Source organism: Oenanthe melanoleuca, chromosome 2, assembly GCF_029582105.1.
Source record: "Oenanthe melanoleuca isolate GR-GAL-2019-014 chromosome 2, OMel1.0, whole genome shotgun sequence".
NCBI classification, from domain to species: domain Eukaryota; kingdom Metazoa; phylum Chordata; class Aves; order Passeriformes; family Muscicapidae; genus Oenanthe; species Oenanthe melanoleuca.
The window spans coordinates 30,769,573-30,781,721 of record NC_079335.1 but is presented as its reverse complement, the minus strand read 5'-3'; the positions used below and the strand labels follow the sequence as shown (position 1 = coordinate 30,781,721).

The 12,149-nt window shown below is 35.9% G+C and overlaps 1 protein-coding gene across 5 annotated transcripts in view; it reads left to right on the top strand.

Annotated features, from left to right (window-relative positions):
• HNF4G (hepatocyte nuclear factor 4 gamma) overlaps window positions 1-12,149 on the top strand; it is a 60,581-nt gene that overhangs the window by 34,982 nt on the left and 13,450 nt on the right. The window contains exons 1-4 of one of the 5 annotated variants that reach the window (XM_056484519.1): window positions 2,057-2,139; window positions 2,645-2,775; window positions 7,082-7,250; window positions 9,523-9,617. In XM_056484519.1, the coding sequence (XP_056340494.1) occupies window positions 7,105-7,250; window positions 9,523-9,617 (241 nt within the window). In that variant the 5' untranslated portion in view covers window positions 2,057-2,139; window positions 2,645-2,775; window positions 7,082-7,104. Of the gene's footprint in view, window positions 1-2,056; window positions 2,140-2,644; window positions 2,776-4,008; window positions 4,192-7,081; window positions 7,251-9,522; window positions 9,618-12,149 lie in introns of those variants that run through there. The other 4 variants (XM_056484516.1, XM_056484513.1, XM_056484517.1 and 1 more) reach the window with 4 other exon arrangements.

Here is a 12,149-nt window from a genome sequence, read left to right as displayed (position 1 = left end):
TAAAAAGCCAGCAATCTCTATCAAATAAAGTAATGCCACAGTGTTACAAAGCTTTCCATGTCAAACGTGTCATAATTTCATGTTTTAGAATACAAGCAAACATTTCCCAGTCATTACTCATGGACCATGTATGAAGCACCTGGGGGTGGGTGTCAGCAGAGCTGATGTGATGGTGACTAGCAGTGTTCCAGTGTTCTCCCTGGCACTGAGGGTGTGTTCCAGGAGAGGGAAGCTCAGTCTGTGGCATTACGTGGGCGTGTATCTTTGTAAGCCAAAGATGAGATTGCCCAGGGGTATGTGGAAATTTTCACACTGCTTCCTAGGTAGTAACAAGCTTTTGGCAAATAACCTCTCTGTCTTGGAGGTCTTTGAGTTTACTGTAGTAAGGAGGCATTCTGGCTCATCTCATAGGGTTTCTTTAGGGTTTTTTAGTATGGCCTCCATGCATACCCTGTCCTACATGTGCCAACCATCAAGAGGGGAAACAGATCCAAAATGTGTGTTTTGCCAGCATTCTGGATAAATATGACAGGTTATTAACAAAAACAGGATATCCTTCCAAGTATGTCCACCACAACTGACTGTACTTGCAAAGCAGGAAATAGAGTGAAGGTGTGTTCTTACCCAGAATACGTGGGAAACAGGAAAAAAAAATACCTTTGATTTAATACTTTTTCCTGGCAACCTACCTTCTTACTAAGTTGGAAGGGTAAAAGGATGTATTGCTATTTATTAAAAAAAAAAAAAAAAAAGAAGAAAAGAGAAAACCAAAACTATTTCAGTGGTGATAGTAGTAGTTTGAGATTTGTTTTTATTTTCAGGACGACTTTTTATGGAAATAACCTTGATTTTATTAGGTTGTGCTGTATTTTATGCCCCAGTCAGAAAGAATGATTACATTTAATATGGAGAGCTGAACAATTAACAGAGTTAATAGTCTTAAAGATAAGATAGGAATGCTTTCTGTATGTGATCCTGAGGTCATCAGATTTAAAGAAAAAAAGCAAGAAAACCACATGAACAAAACCATTATTGTGTAGCTTACTCTTCACAATTACTGCAAAATTCACTTTGAGAAATTATTTCTTACTCAAATTTACATTTTCACTTATCTCAAAGAAGTGCTTAGCAGTTTGACTAGTTACACAGTTTTAAAACTTTTGCTTACCTTAGGCTGATATTTCTTGGCTGTCAGTAGTAGATGACTTGGCTTACACTATTTTATACTACAAGCTGCAGAGTCATTCAGAATTTGAAAAACAGTGCAGGCAGGTGTCCAATATGAAAAGAAATCTGCTGTGTGGGAGTCTGAACACTAGTGAACAGTATAAAGCTTGAACTGACATAAGACCAAAAACTGTTCATCATTAGCTTCTTTCCTCAGCTACTCTAATTCCAGGTCTGCATTCTAATCCACCTAAGGCTGAAAGAAAACATATCAATATTTTACCATAGTGATTTAGTATACATTAATTGTTCATGATGTACTTCATGATGCCAAAAATCCCCCAGAAAGCACATTTTTATGAGTGCAAGATTTGACTGTAAGAAGTTTCCTTAGCAAAACATGAAAAAATAGTATAAAGAATGTCTTTCCTATAGCATACATTTTTCCATATTAAAAAATCAATTGAAATGAGTTTTCATATGACAGAAGTATGAAGGGTCAATTCATTCCCTCTCTTTAGCAGTCACTAAGGGACCTGTTTTGGCAGCACTGAAGAAGTTCTGCTAATAGCAGAGGGAATAGCAGGATTTGATCATGTCATACATGATATCTTCCATCTTCCATTCATTCTCTTATTCTAAATTTACTTATATACCAGAATGTTTTCAGGACTGGCTTTTTGAAATAAAAATATTCAGTGGATATATTTGTAAGCATACAATTTTGGTATTAAAAAGCCAGATAATATTTATAGAACATATTATCAAAAAGTATACACTGACAAACAATAGATAATTCTAGTTAACATGTAAGCCTTTTTATATTATGTTAAGTAGCATATTAAGGCCATGAATCATTTGTTATGTAACTAATAGGTAGTTTAATAACAAATATAATACAAATACAACAAATGGTTATAGCAAATACAACAAATTCTGCTACAGAAGAAACTTTGCAAACTGAGCCCTCAGGTAATATAAAATTATTTGATCTCATGATAAAATGGTAGTGATTTCCTACACAATATTGGCTGTAAAAAACTAGCTTTTAATCAATCTTAATTTAATGTACTTCTTTAAGTAAAAGAAAGAAATATTAGCTGTGTTTAAAAATTGTGAAACCTTGTACACTTCCCGTACTGTGAAATTATACTTTTTGAGTAATTTTTTCCATGACTGTAGGCAGTAAATATTCTAAAATTTCAGTCATATTTTTAAATATCTTTAAAAATTGCCTTTTTTGTATTATTTGTCTTCAGTTGTGTATAGGAAGTATTTGTAGTCATATCAGTTGCTCTTTCTAAAAAGTAACTTTTGCAGTGTTTTTTGACATCTCATTAAATATAATAATGGATGAATGGTTTAAAGGAAAATTAATTAGCAGTATGTTGAAAAGGACAGCCTCTGTGGAGACCCTCCAAAATCTGAGGAGAATTTGTGCAAGCAGTAACACAACTGTAAATATGCTTTGGTTTAGGGATGGGTCTGTGAATTATACAAGAATCCTGTTGTCATAATTATGTTACTGGGCTCTGCTGGAGTCAGGAGAACTGGCCTGAGACTGCATCTACATGTCCACAAGAAAACAAGATGATTTGTGACTCTCAGGTAACCCTGGGTACAAGGATATTAGAAGGATGAATTTTAAAAGGCTTTTTTTCCTAGGTCTTTTCATGTAAATTTTCCTCCTTCATTGGTAACTTGTCTGTCATAAATTGTTTTTTAAAATATTTATTTATTTATTTATTTAATCAAAGAATTGGTTTATGGTGCCCTTTTACATTTACTTTTACTGAGTAGGAACTGTAGACACTTTTCCATTAAAATAAGCATTTCAATGCTGTATATAGTTACTAGCTCTTGTTAATTAGGCATAAACTGGGTAGTTTTCCTATAAATGTAATCTTTATGTAACTATTTTTCAGCAGTGTAAAGGGTAGTTTTCTGTAAAGAATGTATTGAAAATAATAACATTTGAAATTCTGCTATCCAACATTTGAAAATACCAGATTAGCAAGTGAAATTCTGCCATTCAGCTATATATTTGGCACAAGCTGCTTTACAGGAGGGTTTTTAACTGGGTTTGTACATGTCTACAACTGATGAGCTATGGACCTACTCAGAGATAGAGAAGGTGACTAATATTTCCCTTCTCCCTGTGCATCAGAATGGTTTATGGAAATGTCATGCAGCCATCACACCTTGTATGAGGAAGGGTTAGAGCAGGAAGCCACTGTCTGAGAGGCTGCAGGGTACAGTTCCTGGAGCCATTGCAGCAGCACAGTGTGTGATGGAAGGGATTTGTGAACTGGCCTTGCTGCAGACTTGTGTGACTTGAAGCCTTGCCTAAGGATGCCTATAGAGCTAGGTCATTGCCAGTGGGAAAGAACATTATCAGCTGTAAAATGGGAGATTTTACAGCTGTCTTTTAAAACATGTAGGTGGGTGATTTGGGTAGAGTTTGAGATAGTCCATAATCATATCACATTTCCTTATTGTTCTGAAGTGAGAGAGCAAAATGGCATATGAACTTGCATTCTCTACATAGAACAACCAGAGTAGTTTGTTTAGAACTGATTGTACCACACATTGACAACAAAATGTGCAACAAAGCATGAGGGATAGGAAGCTTCCTGCACGTCCTTGGGTTCATGCAAGAACTGGAACCAATGCAACTCCTGATAAGATTATTTCAAAAAGCATTCCAAGATTATCAGAAGGGTTGCACTGTATCATAAAAGAAAAAAAATACCCAAGTAAAATACAGCATGCAGAAGCAGTTTTCCAGCTCCTCCCATTGCTTCACGTAAGTGACACAGTTATAGTTAACTTTGGATTATCAATCACTGTGAAGCAGAATGGGAAGGTTGTACATTTGAAGAGCTTTTCCACTGCTTTTGCATTCAATGATGCGGCTCTCAGAACCAATTCTGGACATGGAAATGGCAAACTACAGTGAAGTTTTAGATCCAACCTATACAGCACTGGAGTTCGAAACTATGCAGATTCTCTATAATGGCAACGGTGAGTTCTGCCCTGTGAGGCAAATTCAAGCCAGTTAACAGAAGAAGTGAAGTTTAGCAATGCTATAAGGTATTACTTAAATGTTTTATTAATGGAACATTTGGGGGTTGTTTTCAAACTACAAATCTGCTCTCTTACACTTCATCACTGACTCTGAGTTAGTAACGTTATAATTCTTTAAGGAAAATAAAAGAGAGGTTATATGTAATAAAGTAGCTGTACTGTCACCAGTCTGTTAATCAAAGGGGAAAAAAAAGGTCTATTCAGCAGTTGTTTTATTTACTGCAAGACGAATGAATAACTAGTATTGACAGTTTGGACATGGAAGTATATTTTGTAACTTTCAGAAGGAAAGGACAAAATTATCCAGAGGTTTGTGAAAGAAATTAGCTACTGTTTCTTGAAGCCTAGTTTCTAATTGTTGCACTAATATTTTTTTTTATTTAAGAGTTAACCTAGCCTTTTTAGCTAAGTGTATATATGCACAACAGTGATTTGAGAAGAATCACGTCAGCTTTGTAGAGGATAATGTTTATTTGAGAAAAAGGTTTTGTGTTTGGCGAATGTAACACTTTAGGCAGATTTTTTTATATGCAATTTTTAAGAAATGTTTTCAAAAATTTATGCTTGAAATAGAAAGCATACCATTTCATCATGCCATCAATACTGACAAAAACAAAAAAAAAAGAAATGTGAATAAAAGTATCAGGCAAGTTAAACTACTCAAAAATGGCCTTTCAAATCTTTTAATACACTAAAAATGTTGGTTTATTGTGTCTTAAAGTATAATTCATAGATCTGTAATAGTATGTATTTTTAAAAGGCAGAACCAATGTGTAGTGATTTGCAGGAAAAATACTTAGCACCTGCATTGCCACATATTCCTGCTATATAGAACCTAATTAAGTTTTTATTGTTGGGCTTTAAGTTTTATCTGAATTTTTGGTGTTAAATTATAGAAAGCTTAGTAAACAGAAGGGTAGATTTGGTTATCAATTTAGGAAGAAAAACCAGAACTTTATGCATTAACTAAATTTGTAGCTGTCAACAATGATTATATAACTTTAGAGGATTTCTCTGCTTTTTATTCTAATATGGGTATTTCAGTGGTCATGTATTTTTTGCTGAATAGCACCCTTTTGGATCTGTTAATGTTAAATAAAATGGGAAGACAGATTAGGGAGGTTGTGCTTGGTTGCATTATGTGTTGGCAATAGAGCTGGTTAAATTATCACTGTAAGTGATTAGCTTGATAATTATTAATTATCAAGTGCAGCCTTTTTATGTTTAGAGTATGTTTTGAGTTTAGCCTAAGTATTTTCTTACAGCATTTATAAAAACATTGTCTTGTTACAGTGCTACTTCGGAACTGAAAGCTGCCCATTATGAACCTTCCTGTGTATCTTTTATAGTCGTTTAAATTAATTAGGAACATTTAGAGAAGTTTAACAAGCCACATTTAGACAGAATACACAGTTCTGTTGAAATCAAAGAATTTTTCAACACCAGGTCAATTTTCTAGACATCTTGATTCAGAATAATACCAAAGAAAAAAAAGTGTTCCCCTATACATATATATATGTATATATGCACAACTAATATTGCTGTGAAATATTTCATCATAACATTTACATACTGTAATTTTAATTATTCTGTTATAACATGCAAAGTTACAGAACTCCAAAGGAAATGCCTTATATTTTTCTAAAGCAATTCTTTAACCTAGTTTAAAAATAGTTTATAATTTTCCATGACAATTCTAATTTTAAAATAAGGTCTTTACAGAACTGAATCGTTACTTCTAAGATGTCTTTCTTTTATTAATTTTTATGTAATTCCTATCAGTTGCAGCTTTGTAAAACAAACCCAGAAATGTTGCTTCTCTCTGTATCTAAAGTATCTAAAGAACTCTTTAACTTTTAAGCTCTGTGGGACACAATGAAAATTTTATAAAGCATTTGTGTTATACATTTCAGTTGGATCTATACAATATGAATAATATTATGTATCAATATAAACAGTTTTACTGTTCATCCTGTATACTGTTCATGAATTCATGTACTTGACTTTTTAATTCATGTCTGCATATCTAATTAATGTGACACTCTTTCCTCTCCTGGAAAAAACATCTACAAATTCTTAGGTTATGTTTTCCTTCCATTTAAACCAGAAGTAAAAAAGAAAAAGCTATTTGTTGTTTGCTTGAACACTTCTGTTAACACTCTGACTCAAATAATAAATATATCTGGTTTGATTTCAGGTGAATTTATTCAGTAGTGTTTACCATATTCAGTGACTAATCGTTAATCATGTAGCTAATATTCTGTGCAAGGAAAGACTGCGCCAGTGCTCCTGTCAAAAATATCTTCAAGGGAATAGCAGACAGGGCTCTTAGCACATATTTTTGTTGGTTTGTTTTTTCTTTTTTTAAATTAAATTGTACAAAACCCTTCTTTTTGTTTCTTTATTTAGTGTCACAAATCTTTGTATGAGAGTTGCCAGCTATTGGCATCTCGTATGAGAACTGATACATGAGATCTTTACCAATTAAGACTGTTTTTGTGCCAGAGTTCCTCTTCATGTTATTAGGAACTTATGTGTACTTATAAATGCAGAAGTGCACTTCAATTTTTAACCCTTCAGCTGAAAAGAGTTTAGAACACAATTATTTGTTGTTATGAACTTCATAAATTCTTTTAACATCTCTCTTACTTGGAAAGTGTTCATGTCAGTAAGAATCAGACATAATCAGATGGGTCACGCTATATAAATCATAAGTGGCAATTAAAAGAGAAAAGGCCAGAAAAAGCCTCCATTTAAGTACAACTTGCTCATGGGGTGGTTTTTGGAAGTCTGATCCATAACTATGTATGTTCTTGTCTCTTGTCAGACAGTTCAGGAGAAGCTGCCAACATGAATGCTGCTGACAACGGGGTCAGTAGTCTCTGTGCAATATGTGGAGACCGAGCGACCGGAAAACATTATGGTGCTTCCAGCTGCGATGGATGCAAGGGATTTTTCAGACGTAGCATAAGGAAAAACCACGTCTATTCATGCAGGTATTCCAAAAAGTTCATTTAGAGGCACTAAATCAATGAATTTAAGCAAAAATATATTCAGACCTTATCAGAATTTTCAAACTATGTCAGGGGATTTTCAGCTTTTTCTTAAGGAATGCTACTTGATATTACACATTCCAGAAACTTTTCCAGATGCTTGATGATATTGTTGATATCATTACATCACTCAGAAGGTGTTTCACTCTGATTTATGATTACGAAGATCATATCCTGAAAAAAGGAAAAGGAAAAATGCTCATATTTTCACTGCAATGTGAAAACTGTAATTCTTAACTGTTTTCTAAAATTCTTTCCTTATGAAAGTAGTTTCTGAATAGAAAGTCTAAGATTTATGAGTCTTGTTTTAAGGGCTATACAAACACATCTGCACATATTCCCACTTGGTGTGACACACAGGTGTTTTGAGCAGCCATTTCCCCCTGTCTGAATGGCTATCTGTTAATTTCCGAAAGGTGCCCAAAATATCACCCTGCACCATGTTTGATGAAATTATCTGTGTATGCTCAGGGCCATAAACTGTCCATTTTGAATCATGAGCAGAATATAGTGAAAACTCAACGAGTTTGAACAAATCACTGAAGGGGTGTATTGAGTTTTCATTCCAAGATTTTGTAGCAATGGGGCTACAAAAGGGGATTCTTGTGAGAATCTTTCAGAAGTGTCCCCAGTGTCTGATGAAGCCAATGCCAGCCAGCTCCAAGATGGCCAAAGCTGAGCTTATCAGCAATGGTGGTAGTGCCTCTGAGGATAACGTATTTAAGAAGGAAAAACTGTTATACTGCAGAAAAAAATTGTAGCCAGAGAAGAGAGGAGTAAGAAGATGAGAGAGGAACAGCTCTGTAGACACCAAGTTCAGTGGAGAAGGAAGGGGAGGAGGTGCTCTAAGTGCTGGAGCAAAGATCCTCCTGCACCCCATGGTACAGACCATGATGAGGCAGATGTCCCTGTCAAACCCATGGAAATCCACAGGGGAGCAGTTATCCACTGCAGCCCATGGAGGATCCCCTTCTGAAGAAGATGAATGCCTGAAAGACGGATGTGACCCCATGGGAAGACTGTGCAGCAGCAGGCTCCTGGCTGGACCTGTGACGCCATGGAAGGAGGAGTCCACATTGGAGAAGGTTTTCTGGCAGGGCTGTTGACCCTGCAGGGGACCCAATGCTGGAGTAGCCCATGGGAACAATAACATTGGAGAAGCTTTGTGGGGATCTGTCTCTGTTTGGAAGGACCTGACAATGGAGCCGGTGAAGACTGAGAGGGGTCCTCCCCTTGAGGAGGGAACAGCAGCAGAGATGTGTGGTGAACTCCCTGTAGCCCCCATTCTCTGTCCCCCTGTGCCATTGCATGGGAAATGATAAAACTTTTATACAAATGGCTTGTTACTGGAAATGCTGTTTCCTACACTCTTCTTTGGTTGTGTAATATTCTTATAAGAAAACCTCTCCCTTATACACATAGAACAGTGATATAGCATAAACATACCCCTAAAATGGTGCATCAGGAGCTGATATAAGTGATTTCAAGAAAGAGCTCTGCTTTTGCGGAGCCTGTTTATCTAAAAAACTCATGCTAATCAAAAAACAGCAGACCCAGAAAGAGAGAGGGGCAAATGGCTCATATGCACTCCCTTTAGGCACACCTCTAGATGTGCATAAAGCCTGGGTGAGCTGCCATGCAGTGTCATGCTCCATGTATTTCCTCAGGTCTTTATTTCATTGTTTTGGTTCCTCTCATTCCCTGCTTAGGTTGCCACCTGTAGGGATAAAACATGCAGCTTGTTCATTGCTATCTCCCAGAAGGAGTAAACCCTGCCAGACAAGGGTAATGGTTTTGCAGCTAAGAGGCTTCTCCATGCCAGGAACATTTGGCTTTTTCCTTGATTGTCCTTTCCTTTTTCTATTTGCAGCTTTTCTTCTTTTTTTTTCTTCCACTGCCGTTTGGTGCAGCCAGTTACCGACATACCTCACAGAACAGCTGAGGTTTAAATGATGTACATAACTACAAAATTTTTCACACTTTCCTATTCAATGCATACATGTGTTTATACACACACATATATTCCTGGAAAATTAGCAGGTATGAAACACCTCTCAAAACTGGTTAATAAAGAAGAATAATCAATGTAACTAAAGATGAGGGTCTGTGATTATAGATATTATTCTGACAGGACAGATTAGTTGGTTTTCTTTTTTGTAATCAGGGTGCTACTTTATTAATGCTTTATACATTTACCTTTTCTTGTCTCTGATAGATTCAACCGACAATGTATTGTTGACAAGGACAAAAGGAATCAATGCAGATATTGTCGTTTAAAAAAGTGTTTTCGAGCAGGAATGAAAAAGGAAGGTAATGCAGTCATTTACTTTTTCATATACAAAGAGAAAAAATCTGAATCTGCTTTGAAATATAATGAAAATTCTAAAAATCTCCAGCAGAATAAACCAATGGAAAGTCTGCTACAATACCTTCATAATGGGGAAGTGCTTTTATATTAAGGTGAAATATATGTCTTCTAACTTTCAAGTAGATAAGCAGGTCTAGCAGTTGGAACATCAGCAAGCCCATTTAAAGTGAATTTGCAACTGTTTAATTCATGAATTCTGGCACAAAAGTTCATTGATTTCTACATACTGAGCCATATGCTGGAATATTTCAAACCATGGGATTTCACTTAAAATGTTTACCAAATCTGAGTAATGAAATCTCTATCTGGCTTTTTTTCCCCCCCGCCCTAAGTAATGTCAGAGCAAATTTACTGGTTCTTCCCTTAAATTTAAACATATGAAGCATTTAAGCCAGACAAAGGACTGTGAAGATAAGTGAAAAAGTAGTGAGAAGGGTAGTAGTAGCTGTCAGTGGAGTGTCCACATTAATTAACACATCTAATTTCCCTCAGGCTTAATATAGGAAAATTGTTACCTACGCATCTCAGTAACAGATATGAGAAACGTGTCACAGTGATTCTGTCAAAGTGGAAGGACCAGATCACCACAGGAACAGAACAATAGAGAATGAGGAGCAGTGCTAATATTAGAGGGTTTGGGGTTTTTTTTTTTTGGGTGTTGTTTCAAGGACAATAATGATGTAGGGGCAAAAGATGTCCATATCCATTTGAAATACACACTCAAAAGTGGTTTGTCACAAACTTTTCTACCTTTTTTGTTTGAAGCATGATGCATCTGCTTGCAGGCCAGTCTGAAATGTGTATGCTTAGCTCTTGTTACGTGGTTATCATTGTTTTCATCTGTACAAAGGAAGCTTTTTCTTTATGCTCTTAAATATCTGTCCTGTAGCAATACTTTGCTAATTAAGTTATTGGTATGAGAGAAAATGGATTTTTCTCCTTGAAGCTGGATAGGGATATTCTAAACAGCATTACACAGGGTATATGAAATAGGTTTGCCTGCTGTTGTAGATCTCCTTTAAGACACTTTGGCCTTTTGCTATTTGAGCCATTAAGTCAGTAACATATTGTATGTATGTTATCAATCTGATGTGAAGAAAGGGGAAGATCTGTGTATAGATAGCAGCCCTAGAAGTTTTCCAAACAGCAAAGCTTTACAGACTTTCAGAACCTAGAATTAAAGAATAATTTATCTTAGAAGGGACATCTGGAGTTCATCTAGCTCAGCCCCCATTTAAACCAAGGCTGACATCTAGGTTCAGTCAGGTTGCTTGGGACCCTGTCCAGACAGATTTAGACAGTACCTGAGAGGGGAGATTCAACAACCTCTCGCTCTACAAGCTCTTCCTCTTTGGGAAGGGTTTTTTCCTTATAACTAGTTAGAATATTTCTTGCAGCAGTTAGTGTAGTGTCTATTGGGTCTTGTCTTTTCATTATGCATCTGAGAAGAATCTGGCTCCATCTTCTGTATGCTACAGAAATGAAGACCTTCACATCCATGTTGGTCCTTTTGTTTTCCACATAAGCAAAGATGCCTGTCTCTGCTTCACCTTGTGCATGTTGTGGATTACATCTCCATAGCCCCCTGCTGGCACTACTTAGTTTTCCAGCATCATTCATGTGCTGGGGAGCCCAAAACAGAGAAGAGGTCATTTCCCTCAAGATGCTAATGCAGCCTGGTGCATGGCACAAAACTTTTAAGCCACTTAATGCTACTTTGTCCTACTCTGATCCCACTGTGTCTAAAACTTTCAATGCTGCTTTTGTTTTTTTATAACCTCTCTACATGGTCAGGGCATGTTTCATAGTATAAATGTAGCATAGAGTCTATGACAATTTCTCAAGTTTCTAGCAAATCTGTTTATTTTCTTCAGCACAAAAATAAGAAAGGCTTCAGTTATTAAAAGCTTTACAAGTCCTTTTTGAGCAAACATATCACCCTCCTCATAGAGTCTCTGTTAAGGTAATTTTAGCCTGAATTGAAGAAAAGGCTTTAGCCACTAGTCTAATAATCTAAAATTATATGCATGTAGAAGAAGATTAAAGCATCCACCTGTCGTTTTAAGTGTGCTCCACCACTGATTTTCACCAGTGGTGTATTGTCAGAATACCTTACTATTTTTGCAAAACTCATCAGTGCTAAACTTATTTTAATTATCTATGTTTGTTTCAGCATTGGATGTTTGTTTCAGGATTCTTTTACAAAAGGTTATATTTTCTCTTTCCTGTCTACAGCATACTGTGTGTTTATCACCATACAAGATTTCTTCCTGTGACCTTAATAAAATGTAGTGAGTGTCCCTGCAAAAAATTTAGTACACCTCTGGAATAAACTATGTGCATTGTTCAAATAAACACTGAACCTACTAGGTACACAGAGTTTTTGGGTATTTTTTCCAATTAAAACCTCTTGTACTACTCCTAAATTTTGTAATGCAGATTGTTTCCCACAAAATAGCAAATGTATCTTTGGA